The sequence below is a fragment of the Penicillium nucicola genome, assembly GCF_028828085.1.
Source record: "Penicillium nucicola strain IBT 29836 chromosome Unknown utg000006l, whole genome shotgun sequence".
Taxonomy (NCBI): Eukaryota; Fungi; Ascomycota; class Eurotiomycetes; order Eurotiales; family Aspergillaceae; genus Penicillium; species Penicillium nucicola.
In genome coordinates, this window is record NW_026643130.1 from 1891432 (window position 1) to 1918634 (window position 27203).

The 27203-nt window shown below is 50.1% G+C and overlaps 11 protein-coding genes across 11 annotated transcripts; 5 read left to right on the top strand and 6 right to left on the bottom strand.

The window, feature by feature from the left end:
- Window positions 1-65: 65 nt before the first annotated feature.
- N7511_006726 (MCM DNA helicase complex subunit MCM3) lies at window positions 66-3024 on the bottom strand (the record flags this gene model as incomplete). Its single annotated transcript, XM_057129103.1, has 7 exons — window positions 66-2138; window positions 2190-2453; window positions 2504-2609; window positions 2669-2715; window positions 2768-2819; window positions 2874-2892; window positions 2952-3024. The coding sequence occupies 7 exons, from the start codon at window positions 3022-3024 to the stop codon at window positions 66-68; spliced, it is 2634 nt and encodes an 877-aa protein (XP_056983659.1).
- A 294-nt stretch (window positions 3025-3318) lies between these two features.
- N7511_006727 (Nucleic acid-binding OB-fold) lies at window positions 3319-3599 on the bottom strand (the record flags this gene model as incomplete). Its single annotated transcript, XM_057129104.1, has 2 exons — window positions 3319-3402; window positions 3423-3599. 2 exons carry the CDS (start codon window positions 3597-3599, stop codon window positions 3319-3321), a joined length of 261 nt encoding a protein of 86 aa, XP_056983660.1.
- A 232-nt stretch (window positions 3600-3831) lies between these two features.
- Window positions 3832-4685, bottom strand: N7511_006728 (uncharacterized protein; the record flags this gene model as incomplete). The annotated part of the gene is made up of 3 exons (XM_057129105.1): window positions 3832-3883; window positions 3921-3978; window positions 4226-4685. The coding sequence occupies 3 exons, from the start codon at window positions 4683-4685 to the stop codon at window positions 3832-3834; spliced, it is 570 nt and encodes a 189-aa protein (XP_056983661.1).
- A 467-nt stretch (window positions 4686-5152) lies between these two features.
- Window positions 5153-7973, bottom strand: N7511_006729 (uncharacterized protein; the record flags this gene model as incomplete). Its single annotated transcript, XM_057129106.1, has 2 exons — window positions 5153-5161; window positions 5214-7973. 2 exons carry the CDS (start codon window positions 7971-7973, stop codon window positions 5153-5155), a joined length of 2769 nt encoding a protein of 922 aa, XP_056983662.1.
- A 526-nt stretch (window positions 7974-8499) lies between these two features.
- Window positions 8500-10435, top strand: N7511_006730 (signal recognition particle subunit SRP68; the record flags this gene model as incomplete). The annotated part of the gene is made up of 3 exons (XM_057129107.1): window positions 8500-8690; window positions 8744-9865; window positions 9934-10435. The coding sequence occupies 3 exons, from the start codon at window positions 8500-8502 to the stop codon at window positions 10433-10435; spliced, it is 1815 nt and encodes a 604-aa protein (XP_056983663.1).
- Window positions 10436-11119: 684 nt separating this feature from the next.
- On the top strand, window positions 11120-12935 carry erg5 (C-22 sterol desaturase erg5; the record flags this gene model as incomplete). Its single annotated transcript, XM_057129108.1, has 4 exons — window positions 11120-11297; window positions 11369-11519; window positions 11589-12837; window positions 12900-12935. 4 exons carry the CDS (start codon window positions 11120-11122, stop codon window positions 12933-12935), a joined length of 1614 nt encoding a protein of 537 aa, XP_056983664.1.
- Window positions 12936-13717: 782 nt separating this feature from the next.
- Window positions 13718-14450, top strand: N7511_006732 (rhodanese-like domain-containing protein; the record flags this gene model as incomplete). Its single annotated transcript, XM_057129109.1, has 2 exons — window positions 13718-14005; window positions 14073-14450. The coding sequence occupies 2 exons, from the start codon at window positions 13718-13720 to the stop codon at window positions 14448-14450; spliced, it is 666 nt and encodes a 221-aa protein (XP_056983665.1).
- Window positions 14451-14995: 545 nt separating this feature from the next.
- Window positions 14996-18251, bottom strand: N7511_006733 (putative mitochondrial translation initiation factor IF-2; the record flags this gene model as incomplete). Its single annotated transcript, XM_057129110.1, has 3 exons — window positions 14996-15239; window positions 15302-17751; window positions 17823-18251. The coding sequence occupies 3 exons, from the start codon at window positions 18249-18251 to the stop codon at window positions 14996-14998; spliced, it is 3123 nt and encodes a 1040-aa protein (XP_056983666.1).
- A 492-nt stretch (window positions 18252-18743) lies between these two features.
- On the bottom strand, window positions 18744-22723 carry thtA (the record flags this gene model as incomplete). The annotated part of the gene is made up of 5 exons (XM_057129111.1): window positions 18744-20174; window positions 20226-20398; window positions 20455-22012; window positions 22065-22179; window positions 22230-22723. The coding sequence occupies 5 exons, from the start codon at window positions 22721-22723 to the stop codon at window positions 18744-18746; spliced, it is 3771 nt and encodes a 1256-aa protein (XP_056983667.1).
- Window positions 22724-24787: 2064 nt separating this feature from the next.
- On the top strand, window positions 24788-25258 carry N7511_006735 (uncharacterized protein; the record flags this gene model as incomplete). The annotated part of the gene is made up of 1 exon (XM_057129112.1): window positions 24788-25258. The coding sequence occupies one exon, from the start codon at window positions 24788-24790 to the stop codon at window positions 25256-25258; it is 471 nt and encodes a 156-aa protein (XP_056983668.1).
- A 289-nt stretch (window positions 25259-25547) lies between these two features.
- Window positions 25548-26476, top strand: N7511_006736 (Yip1 family protein; the record flags this gene model as incomplete). The annotated part of the gene is made up of 3 exons (XM_057129113.1): window positions 25548-25592; window positions 25644-25695; window positions 25764-26476. 3 exons carry the CDS (start codon window positions 25548-25550, stop codon window positions 26474-26476), a joined length of 810 nt encoding a protein of 269 aa, XP_056983669.1.
- Between the last annotated feature and the right edge of the window lie 727 nt (window positions 26477-27203).

Below are 27203 nucleotides of genomic sequence, written 5' to 3' on the forward strand. Positions count from 1 at the left end.
ACGACAAGTGATATCAATCCCAATGCAATGATGATAAACAGCTCATAAAGACCCCGCACAGCAGATTACACACGATAGACATTGTCATCATCCTCAAGGAACATAAGCAAGTTCTGCTCGTTCATGACTCGCAACGCCTGGGTAGCCTCAGGCTTTGAGAAGACACTGCTGGCATCATGGGAATCCTGAATAGCAGTGTTGATAGCACCAATCAGCTCATTAACATTCATCTCATCACCATCGGCGAAGACCTTCGAGCCCATAAGCGGGCCGAGAGTCGATCGGAAGAGGGCCATGCGCGCAGGCGTGATAGGCACTTCGGGTAATGTGGTCTGCGAGTCTGTCTGGGACTCGATGAGTTGCGAGGCGGGCTGCGATGAGGCCATGGACATTTGGGAGTCGGACTGGGTCTGTGTGCGTCCTTGGGTCTGGCTGGAGCGGAGGCGCTGGGCGCGCGGGCTGGCCGCGTACAGGCTGTCGTCCTCTTCGTCTGGAATGGGAACGCTGGATGCGGCTGCTGTGGTGCGTGTGCGTGCTGTGCCGGTTCGGCGGCCCGGTGTTGCTGTTGAGGTGCCCCGGGCTGGTGTCTCGTCCTCTGAGTCGTCATTGAGTTCTGGGTCGCTGTCTTCGTCTGAGGATTCTTCAAAGGATGTGACCTTACGGCGCTTGCGGCGCTCGTCTTCGACAACCTCCTTGAACATGGCATAGCGGAGGATTGCTTCGGCATGTTTGGCGTCTTTCTCGTCGACCCGGCTGGATAGACGGGCCTTGGCGTGTGCGGTTGAGAGACGAATGAGTGTCTCCAGAGTACGAGGGGTGATGGGTGAGGTGCGGCGCTTGTTGCCGGTGAGTTCGTCGTTACGCAGAGCAGAGTATGTGGCGATGATGTGATCCGCGGCGCCCTTGGTCAAGACGGGCTTGACACGGGACTTGGCATACTGAACATACTTCTTGATGAAGGGGATGCTAATGATCTCAACATTCTTTGTGCGGTTGCGGCTGGAGTTAGGGTTGATCATGCCTCCGTGAAGCATGACATTGAACTTCTCGAACACCTCAGTGGGGGCATTGGTATCTTGGCGGTCTTCAATGCCAACACCAAGGGTCTGATTGAGTTGTTCTCGAACAGGAGCGCCCTCTTCGGTGCCAGGTTGACGGTAACGGTGCATGCGTAGAACGTGCTCCGAAATTGTTCGGTCGTGAGCGTCCTCGATGTCATCCGTCACAACGAACAACAAATCGAAACGAGAGAGCAGGGAGTCGGGCAGAGCAATGTTCTTGTGGGGGTCCTTGTGAGGGTCGTATTGACCATAGACTGGATTTGCAGCTGCTAGGACACTGCAGCGCGCGTTTAGACTTGTGTGAATACCAGCCTTTGCGATTGTGACAGTCTGCTGTTCCATAACTTCGTGGATAGCGACACGGTCGACATCACTCATCTTATCAAACTCATCGATACAGACAACACCACGGTCACCAAGAACCATGGCACCAGCCTCCAGACGACGCTCGCCAGTTTCCTTGTCAGAAGTGACGGCAGCAGTCAAACCGACACCTGAAGAACCACGACCAGTTGTAGCAATGGCAAGAGGTGCGGTGTTCAAAACGAAACGAAGGAGCTGAGACTTGGCAGTAGACGGATCACCAACCATCAGGATGTTAATGTCACCGCGAAGATGGGTACCATTGTCCAAGTTCTTCTCCATACCACCAAGCAGCATGAGCAAGATAGCCTTCTTAATGTAGTCATGTCCGTGGATAGAGGGAGCCAGGGACTTGGACAAAAGGTCAAAGACGTTCTTCTTTTTGGCAATTTTGTTGATGTTTCGCACATCTGTATCCGTAATGGTAGCCTGTGCAATGCCACCGCCACTCTTGGAAGACAGTTGAATTATGTTGTTTGCCATGACAACAGTGCGGAAAGTCGAAGATCCGTTGCCTGCATTTCGATTACCCAGGGTGCGGTAGATACCAACCAGCTGGATTCTGTCTCCGGGTTTAGCTGTATCCACCAAGTCATCGTCGAGAATAACATCGACACTTCGGGGCAATTGACCGGCAGGGGCACGTTCGGGCATTTCTTGGATGGAGATCGATTGGTGGTCCAAATATGTCGAGTAACCGTACTCGGTAATGAGCTAGCCATATATCAGTCTCTTGAAAGCATTCCACGGTCTCAAAAAACATACCGGGTTCTTATCATCATCTTCCTGGGGATAGACGTTCAGGCTGGTTGCGCCGCTGGCACTCATAGTCTGATCCCGATATTTTCTTGCAACAAAGCGGTCCTTTGCCTCAACATAGTGAACACTCTGCACGATCTTGGGGCGGACTAGGGAGCATTTTGTGACAATTCCCTCGAGTGAGACCATGTGGTTTAATTGTTGAGATCCCAATGTGCGGGGGTTGCAGGAAAATTCTCCGAATGCACCAACGTAGGCACAGTAGTAGGCCTATCACGAAATTAGCACCACACGGGAGAACGTATTAACGAGATACATACAGCTTCCTCCGAGGTTTCCTTGGCAGGTCTAGAAGGAAGAGTCTTGACAACCTCCTTCAAGGCTCTGTCAAAGGCTTGCGAGTAATCGAACGGCGAATTGAGAAGGCTAAATCAAACCAATGAGTTGGAATCCGGTTGAGAAGTCGAGACTGAAGAGACACATACCCATCAGCAAGCTCGCGGTTGTGTGCTCTGATTTCATCGATGCTAACCTGTTCAAAAATCAGCGTTTGCTCCGGCAGGGACTTCCCAGGACGAACGCACAGTCAAGCGGCGCATGCCCCTATTCAGCATCACCACAATCTCCGCTCGGTAACTAGAAGCCCTTCATTAAATTCATGTCAAGGAGTTCAGCTGGCAATCGACGAACCTGCGTGCCCGTGCATCGCCTGAAAAAAAAATAGAACGTTAGCATATAATCCCACTCAATACAGTAATCAAAACGTACTCGGGTCGAGAAATTCAGTAGCAGCACGCACGCGATCCTGTGCGGCCTCATCACGAAGTTGTAACCCGTCCATGATGTCGTTCAATATGTCGGTGGGTAAGGAAGGATAAGTCGAGGGGGTGAGTGGACCGATCGGGCTAAATTGAAATCGACACGTCCCTGAGTGAAGGCGCGTCCTACGCGTCCGCGCGTGCCTCTGCTTATGTCAGCGTCTTTTTTTTTCTGGGATATATAAGGCAGCTTCTCCCCGATCCTTTTTCTCTTCTTCAAGCGACTCTACGTATGTCTTCCCTCCCCCCCCAATGGCTTGGGCTTCACTCTGGAGAATTTTTACTGACCTTTCTCCTTTACAGTTCAAAGAATCACTTTAGAGTAGACGTCCTCTTTCTAAGCTCTTTATAAGAGCCACAGAATCTCCACCCTTGCTGATGACTGCTATGTCCTCGATGCCCTAAAGTGAAACCTTTTTACTCCCGCCTCGACTGTTACGCGTGCTGTTCGCAGTGTCTGTGTTCTGGTCCAGGGAGTGGTGATGATCTTGACCTGGTCTCGACGTCTGACTTCGGTCGGTCGGTCCTGGTGGGTGTCGAGGAGGTCTGAAAGGTCCTTCTTTCTCTTGGTTGATGGTACGGTTATCTGTCTAGTCATAGTGAATCGAAATACAAATTTTCACAACATCGAAATTTTCCATTCGCACTAGCGTAACTCTTTTCAGTAGCGCGTAACTCTGCCCCCATAGTGGTATTGGCACGCCTCTCCATCCTACCACCTTTATTATTTGTGTTTGTTCCAAACTTGTGTCACATAGGCCGATGCAGTGGACTCGGACGAGATTGTGTGTTGCAGTTTAGCCATCACTATGTAGGCACTGTGACACATGTCACCAGTACATGACTTGGAAACTGGGCTTTTTCTCTTGGTTCTTGAAGCCACTATTTCAGGTGTGTAGCTCGACATAACTTTACATACATAGGGTGCTTTTTCTGATCCTCTGCAGAGAATATCTCATGTTTTGCAACATTATTGTCTACACATAGAGTCTTGTGTAAGAATGAAGATGCAATTCTAATATCAGCTATCATACAATCAACTATCGTACAGATAAATATATGCAAAGGTATACGCAACATGCTAAAATCACAAAGTTTTATGTACAGAATTCCCACCTTCGTCCGATGCTGAACGCGCTCTGAAGGGGAGAGGTTCTTTGGCTCCAAGTTGGGTTCGACGACTCAATGGAACACCCCGTAGGTTTGTCTTACGCAAAAGCGTACCTCGTGGATTAAAGGGCATGGCATCCCTGTTTGGGTTGGGGACGCTCGCGGCATTCCATCCAGCCTTCATGTTGTAGAGATGCCACATCGGGGTCTTAAGCTCGGGAGAGTCTTCAGATGACTCCTCTTTAGATGACTCCTCTTCATATGGGTTCACCTCTGGCCTGGTGGGGGGTTCGAAGGGAGTTCCCAACGGGGGTAGGTTCAGTTTGACCTTCGGGTTGTTCCCAGGGTCCAGTGGAGGACCCTCTGGGAATCTTATGGGGCTGCCAGTGAAGCCACGGAGCAATTGTTTCTGGTACTGGTCATTCAGGTATGGCATGTCGGCAATAATGCGAAGGGTTTTTGGCGCGGTGGTGATGAAGTCGGAAAAGTTAACACTGCCCTTGATGATACTCTGTTCACGAATCTCCTGCAACCTTGTGCCCAGGTACACGATGGTGCGGTAGGAAGGATGCATGTAATCAGGTCGAATTCGCCACCAACGCCTGCGTGCTCTTCTGCCCATAACGCGGCCGGTTACGTTCTGATCCCAAAAGTTCTCAAGATGGAGAATGGACTCGGGTGAACCAGCCGGCCGTAGACCATATCCACGTCTCATGAATTCCCAGCCAGGGAAATTGGCCTCGAACTTTTCCTCAAACAGCTGGAAGGCCTTGAGTTGATCAGAAAGCTCCTCGGATAACGTGAGTAGCTCAATGTAGGTCGACCAATTTTTGGCGGTCAACGTGAAACCGAGTGCCTGGACCTCACTAACGATCTGATGGAGTCTCGCGTACTTTTTTCGACCGGCTAGCGATTGCATGTACATGGACAGGGGGAAATCAAGGATGAACTGCTGACCGCGCACGATCTCAGGCTTTGTCCCCATGGCTGTTGGCGACTCGGCAGATTTTTTCATAGCTGCATCTCTTTCCTTGGCCCTTTTCAAAAGTTCTTCGACATGAGCAGCTTGGTCCTCGGCTGCTAGCATAGTCGAATGAGAAACACCTGGAGTAAAGTTCAGTTCTTCAAACTTGTTGTACTCCTGCACCACAGCGATTTCCAAATCCGCAACTCGTTTCGCAGCTGCTTCCGCGTCTTCGATTGCAGCTCTTTCCGCAGCTTCTCTCCCAGCTCTTGCAGAATCCGCAGAAAAAAATTGATCAGGGTCAACGCGGGTAGCAAAGCTAATGATGCGAGGCCACAAGTTGTTCCAGTACTGTTCGACTACCGTGAATTCCTCGACTTTCAAATGAGCCAACATCAAATACTTGATCAAGTCAAATGGTAACTCTGCCATTTTTTGATCTCGCGAAATTGTAGACGGCCTACTCTGGAGATAATGATCAAGAGCTTCATGTGTCTTTTCGACGGTAGATACACTGCCATATGCTTTGATCATATTATGGTAATGCAAGGTCAGAGCATGTGGCTCGGGAGAGCCACTGGCATGCAATGGCAGTATCTTGGGTGGTGTGGGGTCGCTGTCAACGTTGGTTGATGCCCTCAGTGCCTCTTCTGAGTAAGGGAAAGAGACGTCTTCGGCAAGGGTGTCGGTCATTTTTGCGTTCCATATATCTCTCTCAAGCTGCGTTTTGAGATATACAATTCTGGCGTCCTTTCTGCCTTTACCAAGGCGGGCTTGCATCTCGCGAAAGGTGGCGTTCACCATGTTATGGTTGCCATGACTCAGGTACGCAAGCATCAGGAGCGAGTAATGTACTTCAGTGGGTTCTATGCCAGCTGCGACCATTTTGAGGAGTACAGTACGCGCTTCCCCTGACTGCCGAGTGATGACATGGGCATACATGATGGCCGCGTACGTTCCGGCGTCTGGCTCTAGCCCAAGTGCGTCGGCGGCGCCAAGGATCCGCGTAAAATACCGTTTCTCGACTCTGGAGGCATGGTGCCGTAAACGAGTGTTGAACAGCGCCATAGGGGTCGCTCCGCTCACTGACTGCCAGTAATCGAAGATAAGCTTCTCCGCTTGTTCATAATCGTCATTCTTGAGATATGCTTGCAAAAGCATACGAGCCATTGGCAACGTAATTTCCACATTGCTCGACTTCGCTTGGTAGAAAAGCTGACGGACATTTAGCAAATCGTTGCGTCTGGCAAAAAGCCCCATGATTGTACCGTATGTGTGAGAACTTGGGGTCTCGTTTTGGTTCAACATTCGAGTCAAAACGGAGGCCGCGCCTGACGCATCCCCTGCAGCCACATAGGTCTGGATCAAAATGTTCCAGCAAATCGTGTTCGGGCGTAAGCCAAACTCTGCAGAGATGCGGTCGAAGTGCCGTTGTGTCTCGTAGACATCCCCTACTTGTGCGTGAACAACAAGGAGCGGGCTCAAGAGTCTGCGGCTCTTCGGGTTTCCGTAATCTGCCACAAGCCTGTCAAATATGTAATGTACCTTGTGCACATCTCCAGCCTTGGAGAAGGCCTGAAGGGCTTCTCTGTATGCTGCAATGGAGGGTTTTTTCTCAAAATGAGCCAATTCTTCCAAAAGGTACAAAATGCTGTCCAACATCTCAAAAGCCACAGCACGGTCAAAAAGGCAGGTCAGAAGCTTTTTGGGTGGGTGCCAATTTGGAATCTCCAAGCGAAACTGGCGATAAAAGAAGATAGACCGCACGGACTCAGGCCATGCATCTGAGGTATTAAGTCGCGCGATGACCTCTATGTAGTCGGATTCCTCGAGGGATCTGATGTGTCGGTATTTTTCGAGTACTTGAAGCAAGTCGGATGTCGTTACGGCCGATAACAGCGAGTTGTCGGCGAGTACTTGGTCAAAGAATAGACGAGCAAGTGCGAGAAGTCTTTGATCACCTTTTTCAAGCTCCAGATACTCCACCAATCCGAGGAGACCTTTCGCCAGGAAAGAATTCTTTTTGAACGCATCCAACACTGTCAAGTGTAGTGCTGGGTCACTTTCAATTTCAGAAGTTAAACTCCATATTTCTGAAATTTGAGACCAATTGCCGCTTTTCGCAGCATATAGCAGGTTCCAGACAATACAGGGACCGGCTAGTGGCGTGGAAAGAGCTTGTTTGCAAATGGATATCACATGGGGAGCAACCCAAGGTGGTTCTGAAAGATATTGCGAGCCAATTATATGTCCGTAATTTCGATTGGTGCGTTCGGAGTGAGGAATGTTTTGAAAAACTATCCATGCCCATTCCTGGTGCTGGGAGTTGGGAGAGCGCGACAGATAATAGAGAACTTCCGAATTGTACTCAGGCGGGCTACCAGCTTCAAGGTATAAATCCCAGACCTTGTCAAAATGATCGGAGGTGGGATCTTGTAATGTCCAATGAAGTTCTTCGAGGGTTGGGTCTTCGAACGTTGGGTCTTCGAGCATTGGGTCTTCGAGCGTTCGGTCTTCGAGCGTTCGGTCTTCGAGCGTTGGGTCTTCGTTCCTAGATGAATATTGTGGTTCTAGTGACTCTTCTGAATGCTGCTCGGTTTGGTCTGCGGCAGTGTCTTCCATTGAAATAGCTTGCTCGGTGCCCGATGCTGATGTATAAGATCGTAAGAAGCCCGCGTTGGGCCTTCTTCTCCGCGCTGCAAGCTTCTTCTGAGGGCGAGGTAGAGAGGATCCCATACGACTCGGCGATTGCTGGGGGCAAAGAAAATCGAGAAACAGTCCTCCATCAGAAGCTCCTTTGCCGTGGCCGGTGTTGGGAATGGGAGACGGACGTTGGCCTGTTACCTGCACCAGAGCGAGAAACCAACGGGGGATATCCGCTTTCGTAGAACTGTGCATCCATGATCGACTAGGCAATGACTTTCTGCTTCGTAGCACACTGTTGGGGTCTCGAAGCAAATGCCGTCCCGCACTCTCGAGGCAGCTCGTTGCCCGTTCGAGCATGTCCTCTGATCGTTATAATATTAAGCCAAATGACGATAAGATCGGTTCTCTGTCTTCATTGTATCGAGTTTGGATGGCCTGTCTTGGTTGTGTTAGAAAGTTTTTCTCGGAGCTGTGTTCACGATTGTTTGGTGGTGCCATACCAGGGAGAACAAAACTGATTCGCCGGATTGCAGGCGGTACGCCCAAATTATCTTGCTGGAGCTTCAATTGCAGAATAAAACGTCAAAGTGCTGTCTGTCCGATATAGAATCGCAACATGAGCAGCAAAGTATTGGGGCTTGGAGAAAACACGCAAAAGATTCGGAGGTTGGAAACTGCCGGAGGTTGATCGGACCATTCATTTGCCCGAAAAGCACCACCGCCTTTACTCCCACCACAACCGTGTCCCCTCTCACTACCACAATCGCACACAGACACAATGGAGGTGACTGATTTCATCTTCAAGGAGAGAGAGGAGGCTCTCCTCGTAGGAGATTACAATGCCTACCGGGCGCATACTACCAGAAAATTGCACAAACTCCGCAAGAAGCTTGGACAAGCCACTGCGAAGGGTCGCAAGTATACTGCCAAGCCAGCTGTGACTGCTGAGAATGTCGCAAGCAATCTCTCGTATGGCTCCCTGAATCGTTCATTTTATCCATCTAACCTCATGTGTCGGGCAGATATGTACACCTTTTGCTTCTCGGTTCCGAACGGGCTTGGGCGCAAGCCATGCACATGAAGTCGACACACTCCGCAGATCCTTCGGCCAAGGGTATTTCAGGTGCTGCTAGACGTCATATTATCTCCCGGTTGAACAAGGCGACTGGATATGCACAGCACCTGGTCACATTGCTCCACGAACAATCGGTCTCCGGGGCGAGTGATATCGACATTCTGGAGACCCGCGCCTATCTCGCAATGATCTCTGGGTCTCTTTGGCTTGAGAAGCGCAAGTGGGAGCAGTGTCTTCGTGACTTTTCTATTGCCAGAGTGATTTACACGGCTCTGGGCCAGAGGGTCAAGAAGGACGCTTTCCGGGACCTGCTCTCGGGAACTGTTGACCCAAGTATGCGATATGCCGCTTATCAGATGAAGCTCCCTCGCTCTAAACCTACATCATCCCTGTCGATTGAATTCTTCCCCTCCGATTTGGAAATCCGCGCTGAGGTAGAGAAGATTGCTCCTTCTTGCCTTGCCGAAGAAGCAGCTGGAACCCGACGCACTGCAGAGGGAGAGGTGCAGGAACTGCCTCAATCGGTGACTTGGAGGTCCCGAACTGTGCCTCTTGAGGATGCTTCAATTTCTCAGTCGCTCGCCGCTGCTTCAGCTGCGGAGGCTCATCTTTCAAGTTGGTTGGCAGATGCAGGAAAGTCTGCCACTGATAAGGAGAAGGCTGCTGCATATGATAACGTTATCATTGCAAGCCAGGATGCTGTTGACAGTACAAAAACTGCCATTGATGACCTGGCTAATGAGGGTGTTGATCCCAGCGACAAGAGAATGCAAGCCCTGCAAATCACCCGAACTGCAGTTAATTACACTTTGGTTGGATGGCGAGTGGGACGCAACCGGGTCCTGTGTGGTCACCAAGACGGCTTGTCATTTGAAGAAGCCCCGGCTGGGAAGGACACGAAGCATACCGCTGGAAATGGAAAGAAGCTGAACAAGTTGCGTGAACGTGTTGTTCTCTACGACTCTACCCTTCAAAGTTTGGACTTTATCCTGGAACTTCCTGGAGTTGCGGCCGATTCAGCCTTTGTTAAGGACCTAGAGACCAAGCGACACTACTTCCGTGCGCTCCGGTAAGCCCCTATTAGCTTCCATCCTCCTCACCTCAACGGCATTGACTAGACGACTAACGATTATACAGATGCCTTGCTCTGGCACGATCTCACGGCGTTCTTGGCAAATCCAAGGAGGCTCTTGCCCTTTTCTCTCAGGCCTTGAATCTCGCCGGTTCTGCTATCCCCCAGTCCGCTGATGTTGAGGGACCCCCGAAACTCGACGTCTCCCGGGCGCAATCCGGTGCTCTGGAATCGACCTTGCGGGAATTAGTTGCTCAGTACCAGGGACTAGTTACTCTGGAGCAGCTCCTTGCTGAAGAGGCATCGCAGTCCAGCCAGCGTCCTGTGGTAGAACGACTGCAACAGTTCTCTGCCTCCAAAGTGGATCTTAAGAACCTGGTACCTTACCCACCTCAGATGCAGCCCATTCCAGTGAAGCCGCTGTTCCTTGATGTGGCATGGAATTACATTGACTACCCACGTGAGGGTCAACAACAGGAGGTCCCTGCACCGAGTGCACCAGCCGCTGCAGCCCCGGAAGAAGAAAACAAGGGTCGTCGTGGATGGTTTGGCTTTGGCCGTTCATAAAGCCATATGGCCATGTAGTCATTCATACACTATGAAGCGAAGATATGCAAGGATCCCAGCGTTACAAGATGTACATTGTAGTCTCAATCACACGTGCCAAGACCCTCCTTACTTCGTTGACCAATCAGAGATTAGCCCGGGACTCGGGATTTCAGTAGCCGGATCACGCCTGAGTAATCGTGATCCGGTGATTCGAGTAAACTGTAGGGGATGATATACAGTACAGTAGTCTGATGAATAGATCTTGGTTTAGGTGGACTAGAATCATGCCATTTTCCGCGTATTGCTGTGGGGGGGGGTTTAAAAAAAAGTATGGAACAAGATTGATTTTTCACAGATCTTTAGGGGGTATGGAAATGCGTACTTAGAAAACGACAAAAAAAATCAGATCATCATAAATAGTAGATAGTAAATACTAAATAGTAAATACAATAGTCAAGAAAAATGGAAAACATAAATAGAATTGTACAATCCTACACAGCATAGCCAGTATCTAACCCGCATAAATCAATACTCCAACGTGTTTAGCCAATATGCGTGCATTGATACTGTCCCGGCGCTCCGTCTAATTTGGCGTTCCCGCCCCTGAGGGCCCCCCTCCCAATTCTTTCCCTCCAACTTTTTTCTTTGTTCCCGGGTTTCCCTCTCTTCACTCTCTTGCTCGGAATTCTCGGCTCTCCGAACATGGTCGATATGGTCAATGTGGTCAACATGACTGGGAGCTTCGTCTCGCCATCGGCCGATGCGACAGTCTCGCCCCAACTTTTCGCGCCGGCGGGTCTCCTCGCTACCATTTTGGATGGCTTCACTATCTGGAAGGGCTTCTTGACGCTCTTCCTCGCGGCCGTCCTGTACGATCAGTGTATGTGCAATTGCGACGGATATTGCCTTGAAATTTGCATTTGGAAACTGACCGCGGACCCCTATTTACAGTCAAGTACCACTACCTCAAGGGCGCCATTGTTGGCCCTATGTACAAGATTCCCTTCATGGGTCCTTTCCTGCAATCAGTCAACCCCAAATTCACCGAATACAAGGCCAAGTGGGACAGTGGCGACCTTAGCTGTGTCTCCGTCTTCCACAAGTGAGGAGCCCATAATATTTACTAAAACGCTCGCATGCTTGTCGATAAGTCTGCTAACAGCTTTGATAGGTTCGTCGTGATTGCCTCAACTCGTGATATGTCTCGCAAGATCTTCAACTCGCCCGCTTATGTCAAGCCCTGTGTTGTGGACGCTGCGCACAAGCTTCTCGGAAAGACCAACTGGGTTTTCTTGGACGGCAAGGCCCACGTTGACTACCGCAAGGGTCTCAATGGTCTGTTCACCCGTCAGGCTCTGGCTATGTACCTCCCCCGTGCCGAGGAGGTCTTCAACTCCTACAACAAGCGCTTCCTCGAGAAGTCCGCCGCCCTCAACTACGAGCCCACTCCCTGGATGTCCGAATTCCGTGAGCTTATGTGTGCTCTTTCTTGCCGTACCTTTGTTGGTTACTACATGACCGACGAGGCCGTCCAGAAGATTGCCGACGACTACTATCTGATCACTGCTGCTCTTGAGCTGGTCAACTTCCCCATCATTCTTCCCTACACCAAGACCTGGTACGGAAAGAAGGCTGCCGACATGGTGCTTGTTGAGTTCACCAAGTGTGCTGCTAAGTCCAAGGCCCGCATGGCTGCCGGTGGCGAGATTTCTTGTATCATGGACGCCTGGGTCAAGGCCCAGCTGGATTCCGCTATTTACCGTGAGAAGATTGCCAAGGGTATCCAGGTTGACTCTTCCGAGAAGCCTTCCCAGGTCCTCCGTGACTTCACCGATTTCGAAATTGCTCAGACTATCTTCACCTTTTTGTTCGCCTCTCAGGACGCCACCAGTGCCGCCTCCACCTGGCTGTTCCAACTGATGGCTGACCGCCCCGAGGTCCTCGACAAGGTCCGTGAGGAGAACCTGAAGATCCGCAACGGTGACCGCACCATTCCTGCTACCATGGACCTGCTCGACAACATGCCCTACACCCGAGCTGTCGTCAAGGAGACTCTGCGTTACCGTCCTCCTGTCATCATGGTTCCTTACCTGGTCAAGAAGGACTTCCCCATCAGCGACACCGTCACCGTCTCCAAGGGCTCTATGATCATTCCTTCCGTGTGGCCCGCATGCCACGACGAGGAAGCCTACCCCAACGCCGACTCTTTCGACCCTGACCGCTGGATCACCGGTACTGCTGAGCAGCAGACCAAGAACTGGCTCGTCTTCGGCACAGGTCCCCACTACTGTCTGGGTCAGACCTATGCTCAGCTGTCCCTGATGGCTATGATTGGAAAGGCCAGTATGGAGATGGACTGGGAGCACACCCCCACTCCCGAGTCGGAGGATATCAAGGTGTTTGCCACTATCTTCCCTCAGGTACGTTTCTTTCTCACTTGAATTTCTATCTTGTAATCCATTTACTGACTTGTTTAACTTAGGACGACTGTCTCCTCACATTCCGTCCCCGCCCCTAAACTTTTCCATTCTTGGCTTGCACAAACACAAAAGCGAAGCTGGAGCCCAGCCCCGTTCTCCGGATAGAGAAGGGCTTGGTTGCCTTTTTTTATATTGCCTTCCTGTCCTGGAGATGGGGTGGCCCCTTGAACTTTTTTTTTTTTCTCTTTGATATCTTTCTTCTTTTTTTTTCATGCATGACGGACGCTCTAGAGTATTGTCTTCCCTTTTTATTTCTGGGGAAGCTTGTATACCATTATGCAAAGATGCTCCCAGTGTGTTTATGATTATCTGGCCTGCTGAGGTCGCTGGGGGCTCTTGTTTCTTTTCTGCTCGGGGGACTACTTAGAGCCATGCACTTAGAATAATATTAATTCATCTTCTTTAATGATTTCTCTCCTCTTTTAGACCGCCTTGTAATTCAAATCTTGTGGTCTAAAAGTTGACTTGTAAATTTTATGTTCTTCTTGTCATTAAATACATGCACCACTATATACCCACGTTAGTCCATCATAATCCGCAGATATATATATTGAAGCACACACTTAAGTACATCATAATTCTATCTAAACTAGATCTGCCCGCTAATTAAGCCCCAAAGATCTTAACAGAAGCCTCTTTTAAACAGTGACATCTACTAATTCTCCCAATATAACTGTCAAGGCAAATGGTATACCCGAAGAGGTAAGCGGTGCATCCCGGCAAATCCTGACATCACCAAATCACCCGCCCGGGGCCTATCAACCTCGGAACTCGCGATTCCAGCAACAACCCCAGAACCTTCAGATCACAGCTGGAAACAATGGCTTCAGCATTATCATCAAATATCCGGCGCTCCGCCATCAAGCTATCATCAGCCACAGCCAGAATCTCAGCTCGCAATGCGGCACCATCTGCCATTCTCCAGCGGTCATACATCTCCACACCAACAAGAGGACTACTGTCTACCACACAGACGCGAGCTCCGCTCAATTCATCGGCAAACACCCACCCACTATCCTCCAAGACTCTCCTGAACGGCAAGAATGCCCAGATCCAGAACCGGTCGTATAGCGACGACGCCGGTCCCCGATTCTGGGAATTCGACGAGGTACATCCCACCCCAATTCGTTCCACCATATCCAAACCCATAACATAAACTAATGACTTTCAAAAAGATAAACGCATCCCTCCCATCCACCTCAAACAGCCCAACAACAACCCCCAAAATCAAGCTAGTAGACGTCCGTGAACCAGCCGAACTAATCGGCACAGGCATCATTCCGTCGGCGGTGAATATCCCGCTAGCCTCGCAGGCCGACGCGCTATTCCTCACCCCAGACGAATTTGAGACCCGCTTTGGATTCGAGAAGCCTGTTGCTGAGGAGGGCGAGACGATTGTTTTCTATTGCAAGGCTGGGGTGCGGGCTAAGACTGCGGCGCAGATGGCTGTGCAGGCTGGGTATGATCCTAAGGCTGTTGGTGTTTACTGGGGGTCTTGGTTGGATTGGGCTGGTAATGGGGGTCGGGTTGAGAGGTGGGAGGGAGATGAGTAGATTGGAGGTATCTTGTTTATGGGATCTGTACATTTTAACTTGCACTGAGAATGGAACAAGAGGCTGTTTGTTCATGTCAGTTCTGAAAATAAGTTCGTGGTCTACAACTTGTCCGGTGATGATTGTAACGGACGTATGAAAGGACTAGTCTAGCAATATCAATTCAATTCAATTCACTAACAAACAAGAGATCTGGGGTCAACCAGGCCCTGCTTTTCCTATATCATATACAGGCGACTTCTCTCCTTGTTCGTCCATCAAGTCGTGGTAATTCATTGTATGTTCAAATCGCAATCAAGACAAAATAACTTTTCCGCTTTTGATAGCAATTGTCATAGCTCAAAGGTTTCAGATCCGCTTCCTCCTGGCCAATACCATAAACAAAGAACAAGAGGGCGCCAACGGAGAACAAGTTCGTCACTCACTAGGATGTCGTCATTAAATTCGCGAGGGTAAAAGAGTGATCGGGAGTATGTCCAAGGTTCAAGGAGGTGAATCATTGAAATAGAAAAACCTACACCCGCATGTTTGCCCTAGGGACGAAATCAAGGAATGTCGAAGACGGGCTTGAGCTTCTTGACAAGACCCCATTCTTCCATTGACACCTCAGCACGGTAGAACTCCTTGAGGGTGTCGATACTGGCACGGGAGATGTGCGAGACGAGCTGATCCTTCTCTTCGAGGTGACGACCGTACATGGGCTGGTTAGGGGCTTCGATCTTGACGGCGACGGAGGGTTGACCACGCTTGCAGACGGGGACGGCCTTGTGGTCACGCTCAATGGATGTCCTGTGAACAGTGTTAGAAAGGAAATTCGAGCAATGATCAAATGGTTATGGGAGAAAACTTACACTCTGCCAATATCCACAATTTCCTTGACACCCGCAGCGTTGGTGCGGATGGCAGACAACGGAGTGTGGAGACGCAGACTTCCCTCAATGACATCAACACCGATGACAATGGGGTCAGTCTTGTTGAAGACGGCAACGGGCTTGATGATGCAGGGGAAGATAGCAAGAAGCTTAGCCTCCTCCTTGCGCTGCTCGGTGAGCTGGGCCATGTGGGCAGTGAAGTCGTCGAACAGGTGGTAAATGATGTCCGCAGTGAAGATCTTGACACCAATGTCGTTGGCGTAGGCCTGGGCGTCCTTGTCAACCTTGACGTCGAAGCAAAGCATGACAGCGAATTCCTTGGCCTTCTCAAGCATGGTTCCTGCCATCATGACATCACGCTTGTAGACGGGACCAATGGAAATGTTGGCAACGGGAATCTTGGAGGACTTGAGGAACTCAAGAAGAGCCTCAAGGGAACCAAGAGTGGAGGCCTGGACAGTGACACCACGCTGGTCAGTGGAGACACGGCTGAGCAGGTTCTCGAGATCGGACATGACCTCCTCCTCCAGATCCTCCTCATCGTCATCGGGTCCGACGACAAGCATGCGAGAACCGGCAATGGCATTCTCGAGGTCGTTGGCAGCAATCTTCACACCAAGGGCGGCCTTGACCTCCTTGTTGTGAACGTATTGAGACTTAAGACGCAGTTCCTTAAGCGGCGCCGGCGTCAAAAGTGCTCGAATATTCGTTGTGATAGGTCCATTCAGACCACACATCACAACACGATCACCTTCGCGGAGAACACCGTTAGACAGGACAACGTCAATGGTGGTACCGAGACCCTCGATGACCTTGACTTCCAGTACGGTACACTCAACCTCAGACAGGTACATCAAAGCGTTGGTCATACGCTCCTGGGTCAAGCTGGTGAGGAGCTTCAGCATGTCGGGAATACCCTCACCAGTGTGAGCGGAGGTGGGAACGAGGGAGACGTTGCGAGACAGGGACTTGTTCTCGTAGAAGAGCTCGGAGTTGAAACCTTGCTCAGCGAAAGCAAGCTTGGTAGCCTCAAGACGCGAGCGGAATTCGTTCTGGACACCCTTGTTCTGCATGTTCAAACTGTCCTCAAATCCGTTGTTGTCAATCTTCGTCCAGCCGTACAGACGATCAATCTTGTTCAGTGCGACGATGAAAGGAGTCTTGCGGTCACGGAGCAGACGCATAGACTCGAGAGTCTGGGGCTCGAGACCGTGCATGATATCAACAACCAGAATAGCAATGTTACAGAGCGAAGAACCTCTTGAACGCAAGTTGGAGAAAGACTCGTGACCAGGAGTATCGATGATCAGAAGACCGGGAATCTTGAATTCGAACTTGCCGTCCTTGTTCACAACAGAAGTCTTTGTCTTCAAAGCATCGACGGGGAAGTAAGTGGCACCAATCTGCTGGGTAATACCACCGGCTTCACCCTCCTGCACGTTGGTCTGACGAATCTTGTCAAGAAGCTTGGTCTTACCAGTATCGACGTGACCAAGAATACAGCAAATAGGAGAGCGGAGATCGTCCTTGGAACGAGCTGCCAGAGCTTCCTCGTGCTGCTTCTTTCTGCGCTCTGCGGCCTCAGCCTTGCGTGCAGCAACAGCCCGCTGATTAGCAGACTGCTCCTCATCCTCGGAAGAGTCTTCATCAGATGAATCGTCAGAGTCAGACTCGGAGTCTTCCTCGTCAGCCTTCTCAGCAGGCTTCTCCTCCTCCTCCTTCTCCTCCTTCTCCTCATCGGATGGAGCATCCCAGCTGTCCTTGACATCTTCATCGGCAGCAGCCTCCCAGTCGTCGACGGCATCGTCATCCTCAGGACCGGCAGCGGCCGCGGCAGCGGCAGCCTCGGCCTTGGCCTTCTCCTCAGCCTCCTTGCGACGGGCATCCTCAGCCTCACGCTGAGCCTGAGCACGGGCAGCAGCGGCCTCAAGATCCTCCTCCTGCTTCTTGCCAGCCTTCTTCTTCTTGTTCTCGTAGACGGGGCGCTTCTTCTCGCCAGCATCCTCAAGACCAGCGACCTTGACACCAGATGCCAGCATCTGCTTCATACGCATATCGTTGCGCTCCTTGGCCTCGCGCTGAGCCTTGGTAAGCAGCTTGCCTTCTTTGCGGAGCTGCTCCTTCTTCTCCTTCTCCTTCTCCTTCTTCCTTTGACGGGCCTCTTCACGTTTCTTCTCTTCCTCGTCATCGAGGAGCTTCTGCTTAGCGGCGGTGGCCTGTTCCTCGGCTAGAATGCGCTCCTCTTCCTCACGCTGCTGTCGGAGAAGCTCCTGTTGCTTCTGGAGAGCTGCCAGGTGAGGAGGAAGCTTCTTCTTCTTACCACCAGTCTCGGCGGCGGGTGCAGGCGCAGCCTCCTCTTTCTTGACCTCAGCGACGGGCTTGGCAGTCTCGGCCTTGGGTGGAGGAGCAACCTTCTTCTTTGTGGCGGCCTGTGTAAATAGAAAGAGTCATAGGTCAGGACATTGATAACAGCTACAAGCATGAAGAATTGATATCATACCTGTTCCTTCTTACGCTGCTTCTCCTTCTCCTTCTTCTCACGCTCCTTCTCCTTCTTGCTCTTCACTCGGAACTCGCCGCTCTCGGGCTCTTCAGCCGGGGGCTGAGGAATATCCTTGATGGGCTTGGTCTTCTTTCCGGCGAAGACATCGTCGTCATCGAAGTTGCCCTCTTCGGGCTGCTTGCTGGCCAGGTCGTCGCCGGCAGCGGGGGCATCCTCGCCCTCGACAAAGTCGTTCTGCTTGCCCTTCTTGGCCTTCTTAGCCTTGTTCTTCCGGAGAGCAGCCATCAGGCCACCGACGGGAGCCTCCTCCTCGCCGGCACCTTCCTGGGGCTCCTCGGCCGGAGCATCACCGGCGGGGGCGGACTCGCCGAGGTCGGCCTCCCAGTCCTCCTCCTGTCTCTTGGATCCCTTCTTCTTAGGCGCCATGTTGTCGTAATTTGATGTTCTTTCGTGTCTGTATCCGATTCGAGTGGCGACCGGAGGTAGTGTCGTGGGCGCACAAACGGAGCTAACCGTTTATTTGCGTGGAGAATAAAAAATCAAAAGCCACGAAGCAAATGATTCAGATAGACAATCCCCGGAAAGAAAGGCAGAGAGCTCTAAGGTGGGCCAAGGGAGGGGTGTGGGAGAGAAAAGAATTTCGGGAAGAATCATTGACGGTGGGGACAAAGCAGTCTGTCTGACTTCACGTCTTCCACCAGCTTGACTTACAGCCGTTGTGGGCAGTTTCTACTCTGGAATTTACTGATCTACTCGGGAAATCGACAATTTAGAATACGGTAATAGCATAAAAAAGATTGATGACACTTGTAATCAGTAACATGATACATCCACTCCGCTTAGAAAACTCCGACATCACCTATGTAGTCCTATGTAATCCTTCACTTCTCGACAATTGGGCTGAGTCACATTGGGTATTCAAAACTTGACATGCAAAAAGGCCCGAAGCCACTTGAAGACAGCCTGGATTTGGTCCTCGGATTCTCCAACAACATCTTCAGCTGCCTCATTGAATCTGTCGGCTAGGGTAGGCTGTGAGGCTCCTGCCCGCTTCACAGTGTATTGAGCAAGCATTTTCTTGAGATAGTGTGCATCACGCTCGACGAGACGAGACAAAATCGTTCCATCCACATGCATGCCGGCTGCGAGCTTTTCATTTGGGGCGATGTAGCGTCTTCTGGCAGACCAAGTGGGACAGATAGCTTTGTCTTCGAGGCACAAGTTGAGAAGGATTTGGAGAAGACGCCTCTCAGGCTCAGCAAGAATCAGAATTCGGTAAACCGATCCAGTGAGGGCAAAGCCATACAAGGTAGTTGTAGTGGTGGGCAGTAGCGAGGGGGACTTGCTTCCCTGAGCAAGTCTTAACATTGAGACGGGGAGTTGGGCCGATGGACCAGCTGTCAAATTTAGGAAATTGAAGTCATCTTCGAAGACTCGAACGGAGCCGCCTCGAGTGCCAACGACAATCATGTTCGACTGGTTTCCGTCTGCATTGATAAAGGCATGCGACAGGCCATCGCGAGCGATGCCGTCAGAAGCGATCTCCAGAATGTCACCATCGACAATCTTGTAGATTAGAGTGGAACTTCGCGAGGTCGTGACATAAATCAAGTCACCGTGTACCGTCAAGGAGATGGCTGGGGACGGAAGCACAGCCATAATATCGCGACGCCATTTCACCTCCGAGTTACTTGCAACGACCGGGAATAGTCTCTTCCCAAAGGCAATAATCAAGCTATCACGGTATGCCGCCATCGCATAGACCGGTTTGTCCAAAGTTTGCGAGTATTTTTCAACACAGTTGATCTGTTCCGGGTTGTTGGGATCGGGAGAGGCATGAAGCAGCAACACCCGGCCTTGGCGATCATTAGGGTCATCGAGGATAGGTAGGGAAGTCCCAATTGCAACAAGATGATATTCATTGCCATTCTTTTGAGCAGTCCAGTCAAAGATGCAGGTGACTTTCTCCCCAGATGATCCGCTTGGTCTCCATGGCATTTCGCCTGCTGCTACTGCCTCTTTACCACCATGCTCAATAGGGTTCTGGGAGTCCGGATCCACAAACTCGATGTATGACTTGGTGGCACGACCGAGGCGACCTGATTGGAAGCAAGTCTTGGAAATACTGTAGGAAATAACGAAACGGCGAAGGTGTCTCGAATAAGTCAGCTTGTTGGGAATTCCTGGGACATCAATGCGTCGTGGAACAGTCTTGGCTTCATAACCTAGAGAGCAGACCAAAAGACTGTTGTCGGCATAGCAGAACAACACCACGCTTGTAAAACCAGTTTCTGGGTCCTTTGTCTCAACAAAACTAAAGCTGGAAAGGGTGACAGGGAAATATGCGGGCTAGAATGAGTGTTAGGGACGGCAAAAGACATAATGATGCATTAGACATACGCAGCTTTGATTAGTGATCCAGACACGAGACAGCAAGTAATCTGAAGAATTATGGTTGGATGCATCTGAAATACGCCAGAGGCCATCGCCACATGTGAGCAAGGCAAACGAATTTAAAGCCTTGAGCGTAATCGAGGTCTTTCCAACATGTCTTGGTGTTTGCTGATGCATTTCTAAGGGAGAAAAGCTGTTAGGACTCAAATATGGCACTGAATAGAGAAGGACTCACTTTGAAGGCCGAAGCCGTTCACCTCTATGTCAAATGGCACAAGAATGCCACTCCGAAGACCGCAGAAAAGCATTAAACTGTTTTCATTACCAGCAGAATTGCGAACAATAGCAAGACTGTCAATTGCTCTTGATATGTCATCTTCAACATTGACCGAAATACTGACACTAGCGACTTGGCTGACAGACAGAGTGCCATTGCTGACATGGTAGACCAGCACATCGCCATCACCAGTGCCTAGAAAGATAAGCGCGGTCATACCCCAACTTTGATACAAAATTGAGATAGGTGTCTTCTGAAGAGAAATTGGATTCAAAAGATGATCCAAAGGGTGCTCTTTATCTTCAACAATCTTAGAGAGATGAAGATAGATTCCCTTGGAGTCTTCGACAGTCATGATAATCAAAGAATTTGCTTTATCGACTGTAGCTGTTGTCACGGCATAAGAAGGGTTGTGCGGAATACTCTGAGTGGAGAGGGGGTCATCGGTTTTCAAAAGGGTTATGGCCTTTGCTGTGACTTGAACAATAATCCCACTCTGTGTAGATCCTGTCGCCAAGGTAAAAGTGTCTCCAGGGTCCAAGGCAGTACCATGCTCGACAGCGGAAATTCCATCTTCCAGATTGTAGGTAGTGTGAAGAAGGAGCGAAGTCATTGGATCGGCAATCATGAGGTAAATCTCGCCAGTCGTCTCATTTGCCATTGCCCACATGTCACGAATGTTCGAAAATCGATCTAGAGAGATTTCAACGCCAACCTGCGCCTCGACTCCATACCGCAATTCAGTAATGCCGCCATTGCCCGAGGGAGATGAAGAAGAACAGACAAATAACCGATCTTGATCTTGATCGGTTTTGAGGGGATATTGGGAGTATGAAGGCAAAACAACAGCATCGGTGACGGGTGCCCAGTTGAGAAACCGCTGAACACATCGTGGATGGTCTCGTGCCTCTTGAACAAAGAGGCCGCCATCACCGTGGCTCCCAGCAGCGAGAATAAAATCACCACCTTCGTGGCCCATATCCAATACATCGAATGCGGTATCGACATCACAATGGAGCTGACCCAAAGAGGTTTGAGTCTCTAGTTCGCCCTCATTGCCGAACTCAAGATAATAGATCCACCCATCCTCTCGACAGAGGAAGATGCCATCGTATCTTTGGCTGTACAGCCAATTTCGGGAAGGCCTTGCCCAACGGGTCCAGAGACCAATTTGAGAGGCATCCGAATCGGGAATTATGGCTGGGTACCTCATGGGACGATTCAAGCTATGAGGTGTGTACATCGCCATTGAAGTTGTGGTTATGAGCAAGAATGAGGATTCTTTCGCCAAGGGCACGATCATGGTTGGAAGTGAATCTTGCGGAGACAGAGAAATAGTTGTGATGTTAGGAGAAAGGCGCTCCTCCACGCGAGTTCCATCCCATTCATAGAAGAGAGCCTGTGTGGTAGACTCTTTGTGCACGATGAGAAGCAGTATGATCTTGTCATCATCGACTGCTTTGGGGTAAAGAAATTCCATGAACAGGATGTCGCCAGTAATCTTGAAAAAGTTTTCCTGTTTGAAGATCATTAGGGTTTATCCTATTTGAAAGTAAAATGTAGCATACCGATTCAATGGGCCGAAGACGTCCACGGATCATCTCATACTGAATAGTGTTGGCTGAATGTAGCCACATCATACCAAAGAAGTTGCGCGACGCGCTGACTGCAACTGCTCGCGATCTAATATTGTCAGCGCTCGAAAAGGTCAGAAGTGAGAAAGAGACACCAACTTTGGATCCACCGCAATGTGGCGACCATATTTCTCAGCTGCATTTACATCACGAGGCAATGGTCGGTAATGAGTGATGAAATGGTCTTCTCCCTCTGCATCGCAATACACAAAGAGTAGTTCGTTCGAATCTAGCGCGAGGAATAGGATCTGAGGGGCAAGAGATTCGGCTTGTAGAGTTCCAATCGACGAATTTGTGTGGGCTGCCTGATTTACCCAGGGGGGCTGATTGTCGACATTAATAACTTTGGCTCCAAGAGGTGAGCCATTCAAGTCATTCTTCTCGAAGACATCAGCAAGATTGCCACTGGGGAGGGCTTCCTTGACCTGGATCCGTCGCTCGCCCACAAAGACAACGTCCCTGTGATGCTTGCTTCGAACTCGTGCAGGAAGAATCCAGTTTATGAGAGGGCTGGGGATGATAAGCTGGGTGTGAATTCCAGTCATCTCGACCGGCTTGACGCCGATATCACCCGCGATGGCCACGTTGGACATGGCGGGAAATTAAATGAATGAGCAAAACGATTGGAATCCGCACCGAAAGCGCAAAGAATGGAGATGAAGACAGGGGTATCAAAGAAGAAGGATCAGGTAATCAGAATATGAGCTTGGTGGGAGGGTAAAGTGGGAAGATGAAAAGCGAGGATGAAGACGAAAATATAGACGCGGGGTAGACGCGTCCGAGGAGGACAAGTTGAGCCCTGGAGCACCTTCCTCGACAAGACGTTGGACTGAACCCCAAGCAAGGAAAGTGCGACTTGGATATCAGACCCCAACGAAGGCCCTGGTCACTGGATCAAGGGAAACCCTCGGACTTTTCCATTCGAGGATTGGTACACCCGCACATATGTCGGAAGAAGATTCAAAGAGTACAATTACAGCACTCAGTATCTCTGTTGTCGATGAAGGTATCTCAGAGAAGCCCTGTTGGTCGCATGTTAACCCATGTAACTGTTAGGCCATGAGGCTCAACATACAGCTTGGCTGGACCTGTTCTGATATATGAAAGACACAAAGATTCTCCGAAAGGTGATCTTCACCTACTGAATCGACATCTAAGAAGGCCTAGGGCTTTCTTACCCAGATTTCTTGCGCAACACAACAGCCCACAAGCTCCGTAGTGCCCGGACTTTTACCGCAGAGAAATCGACAAACTCTGGCAGCTAGAACTTGCAGCATAGAGGACGACGGTGTCCGGGAGATGCAATTAAGCCAAGCGATTGTGTATGAGCCCCCAGCGCAGCACAGGTGATGTTGTTGGATTCATGTCACGTTGTGAGTGGTGCCTCAGGCCTCAGGCGGGACGGGATTGCACCGCCGCCTTTTGCATCTTCACTCCACATCTGCATGTATGCGCATCGAAGATTAGAACCAAAGTTTCTCTCGTGTCTCTTACTTTGAAGTCATTCCGGCAAGCTGGTCTAGGGCTGAATTACAAGGCAAAGGTCTTCTTACTCGATATATATCTTCATTTTGTCGATAAGTCGAGCATCATCACGGAGCCACGTCGTCATCAACGTCGGCGTTTCATCCGATTGCAGTTTGTTACTTGATGCAAATGCCTAGTGGCTGTCCTTTATTACGGTCGTACAAAGTCTCAAGTTGGCGGAAGTGGCCACACCAATTGAACAGAGATGGAGCAATATGGAACGGAACCTAATGATGCGAATGTCACCACATCCTTGAAAGATGCGAATTCTGAACAATCAAGTGAGACCGACGCGTCGAAATCATCTTTCAAATCCCAAGAAATCGCGAGTGTCAGAGCCGAAAAGGCGCAAGCTATTCGTCAAGCTTGCAAGTCGCGCGATCTTGAAGCGTTGGCTTCATTGGCAACGTCAGAAGGCGGGTTAATGGAAGATAGTTTGCGACAGGTAGCATGTGAGTCATTTAATTAAAGAAACAACGCAAGATATTGACTAGATTTAGGGCCCATTCTTCTGCGATGCGATGAGAAATCACGATGTGACAAGCCCGCTCCAAGTGATGAGCTCGCAAGACATGTCGACGAAGATCAGGTAGAGCTGGATGTCAATAGGTCCTTCGTTTACTACCCAAAATGTTCGTATCGATCTATGGTCAATCGTTAATACGAAAACGCCCAGCATTACGAACATTACGGCTGACTTGATCTATAGCGCCGGAAGAAGAGCTTCTGAGCAAGAAAAAGCAACTTTCAAAACTGATCACCCAGGTCCTCAGAAACCATCCTATGTTATGTTATTTTCAAGGATATCATGACATAGTCCAGGTCCTTCTACTGGTACTGGGCGAGAGCCAGGCTGTTCCGGCGGTGGCACAAATATCTCTCTTCCACATCAGAGATTACATGCTTCCATCGCTCTCACCCGCAGTGAAACATTTGCACTTGATCCCAGCCATCATCGAAACAACGGATCCCGAATTAAGACGACATCTTGGCAACATCCAACCGTTCTTCGCCCTCGCAGCAACCCTGACCCTCTACGCCCATGACATTCAAGAATACAGCAATATTGCTCGACTGTTCGACTTCCTTTTAGCCCGTGAACCTGTCGTTGCAATCTACCTTTTGCAGCAATGATCCTGTCGCGAAAGAAAGAGCTACTCGATATTCCCGAAGACGAACCTGAAATGCTTCACTTCACTCTTTCAAAGCTTCCAAACCCTCTTGATTTGGATGCTCATATCCTGAACGCGACAAAGCTGTTCAATGATCATCCACCCGAATCTCTGCCGCTTGGTGCTTGGAAACATATCCCTTGGTGCAGTGTGCTCAAGACTTCACGGAATCCATATCAAGCCTATACTGTAGAAGATGCAGTGTATCTATTTGATCAACAGGTTCGACAGCTTCGCTACGAGGAGCGCAAGAAACAAGCTCTCGACTTTATGTGGAGCCACCGTCGCTCCATTGGCTCTATGGCATTGGCTATCCTCGTTGGAGCGGCATCTATCTACCTTAGAAAGAGAGGATTGGACAATGCCATCTTGTCCTATGCTGGTCGAGTTCAAAAATTACTTCGGAAGTGGATCTCTTCTCTTCTGTGAACCTGATTATCATAGACTTGGAGCTCACCACGTGTATGATTATAGAAAAACAAATTACCTACAATAATTAATACTACACTTAAAACATGACAACGAGCACCTTTAATAACCAAAAATAAATCAATATAGCAAATCAATAAACTCGACATGCAGCAGAGGTAAGTTAACTTAGTATTGTAAAAGCGCGGCAGAGTACCCGCTGCTGTGGCTGAGCAGTGGCTTTATCTGCGGAAGCTGATGTGTACACTTGACAACTTCCTTCCAACAGCTCCCTCCAACCCCAACCACAATGGCGAACAGAGGATACGATGTCGTAGTTGACGTGGACGCAGAGGTAAGCACACAAATCCATGGATCACAAATACTCAATCTAACCCACCGACAGGGCGACCTCGGCCACACCGACCTGCAAGAGGACCTCGAATTCCACCCCTCAAGTGAGCCCAGCACGATCCCCAAAGCTCAAAGCAGCAACCCACTCTAACAAGCGGAATCTCCCAACTAGACTTTGAAAGCGACCAAAGAACCGCCAAAGCCCAAGGCGACAACGCCCCGTTCCTGGGCGGCGGCAGCTCATCGCGCGGCCGAGACCGGTCCCCTGGCGGCACGCCAACCAAGCACAGCTGGTGGTCGATGCACTACTACGAGCGATTCTTCGACGTGGACACGAACGAGGTCTTCCGACGCTGTGTGGCAACCCTGTACCCGCGCACCAATTTCCTCGATGTGCTGGAGGGCAATGCAGACTTGTACGGGCCGATCTGGATCGCGACTACCGTGGTGGTGATTCTCTTCTTGACGGGAACAATCTCGCAGTGGTTGTCGAATAATGACGACAAGCATTTCGAGTATGACTTTACGCTCTTGTCTGGTGCTGCTGGGTTGATTTACGGGTACACTGGTATCTTGCCCATTGCGCTTTGGGGTGCGCTGCGCTGGTTTGGGAGCTCTACTGCTGATCTTGTTGAGTGCTGGGCTCTTTATGGGTACTCTAATCTTGTTTGGATCGGTGTTGCGCTGGTTAGTTGGAGTCCGTTGACTGCGCTGAACTGGGCGCTTGTTGGCGTTGGGTTTGCTTGGACTGTTTTCTTCTTGTTGAGGAATCTTTACCCTGTGCTTAATGCTACCGATGCAAAGGCCAGCAAGATTCTTTTGGTCTTGGTTGTTGTTTTGCATGCTGGTTTGGCTATTGCTATCAAGGTGCTTTTCTTTGCGTGAGTTTATTATGATCCCCATTTACTACTACTGGACAACTGATTGACCAATCTACTAGACATGGAAGCCCGGTTTCTAAAAAGAACAAGGAACCTGTTGCTGATGACCAGACTAACGCTAAGCGGGGGATGATGTTTATGGCATAGTGGAGGAACGGGTCTGGAAATTGGGTCATTCCATCTACAATCTTGCTCAGGCAGCAAAATTATTATTCGAGAATTCTAGGCATGTTTCACAATGAAAGCATGCAATGTATTGTACCCGGGTATTTATCGATTGCAATGGAAGTGTCAATTCGTCATTTTTGAAATTTTACACATTTCATTTCATGGAGTGCACTTTTGGTCGTCGAGAGGAGCCAACTAGGAACAGTATGACTGAGGCTGCATTGATTGTTTCATCATATCTAACGCCATTTGTAAACCTCTCCATGTAGCAGCCCAGCCAATCCCCTGCACTGGAGCAGCACACCGAGCACAACACCGAGGAGCGAGTCGCTTATTTGAGCTTCTTCTTGGGGCGGAGCTGGTTGGTGTGGCCGCACTTCTTCTTACGGCAGTTGGTGGCACGGGGAGGAAGACGAGCCTGTTTAGCGTTAGTACAAGTGTTGAGGTAGTTTGCTGCGCATTTCTCGGAAGAATATCCCAATTGGATCGATTGCGCACGGGAGAGGCGGGGTAGTCAACGTACGTAGCACTTGCGGCAGATGGCCTTGTCGCAGTTGTACTTG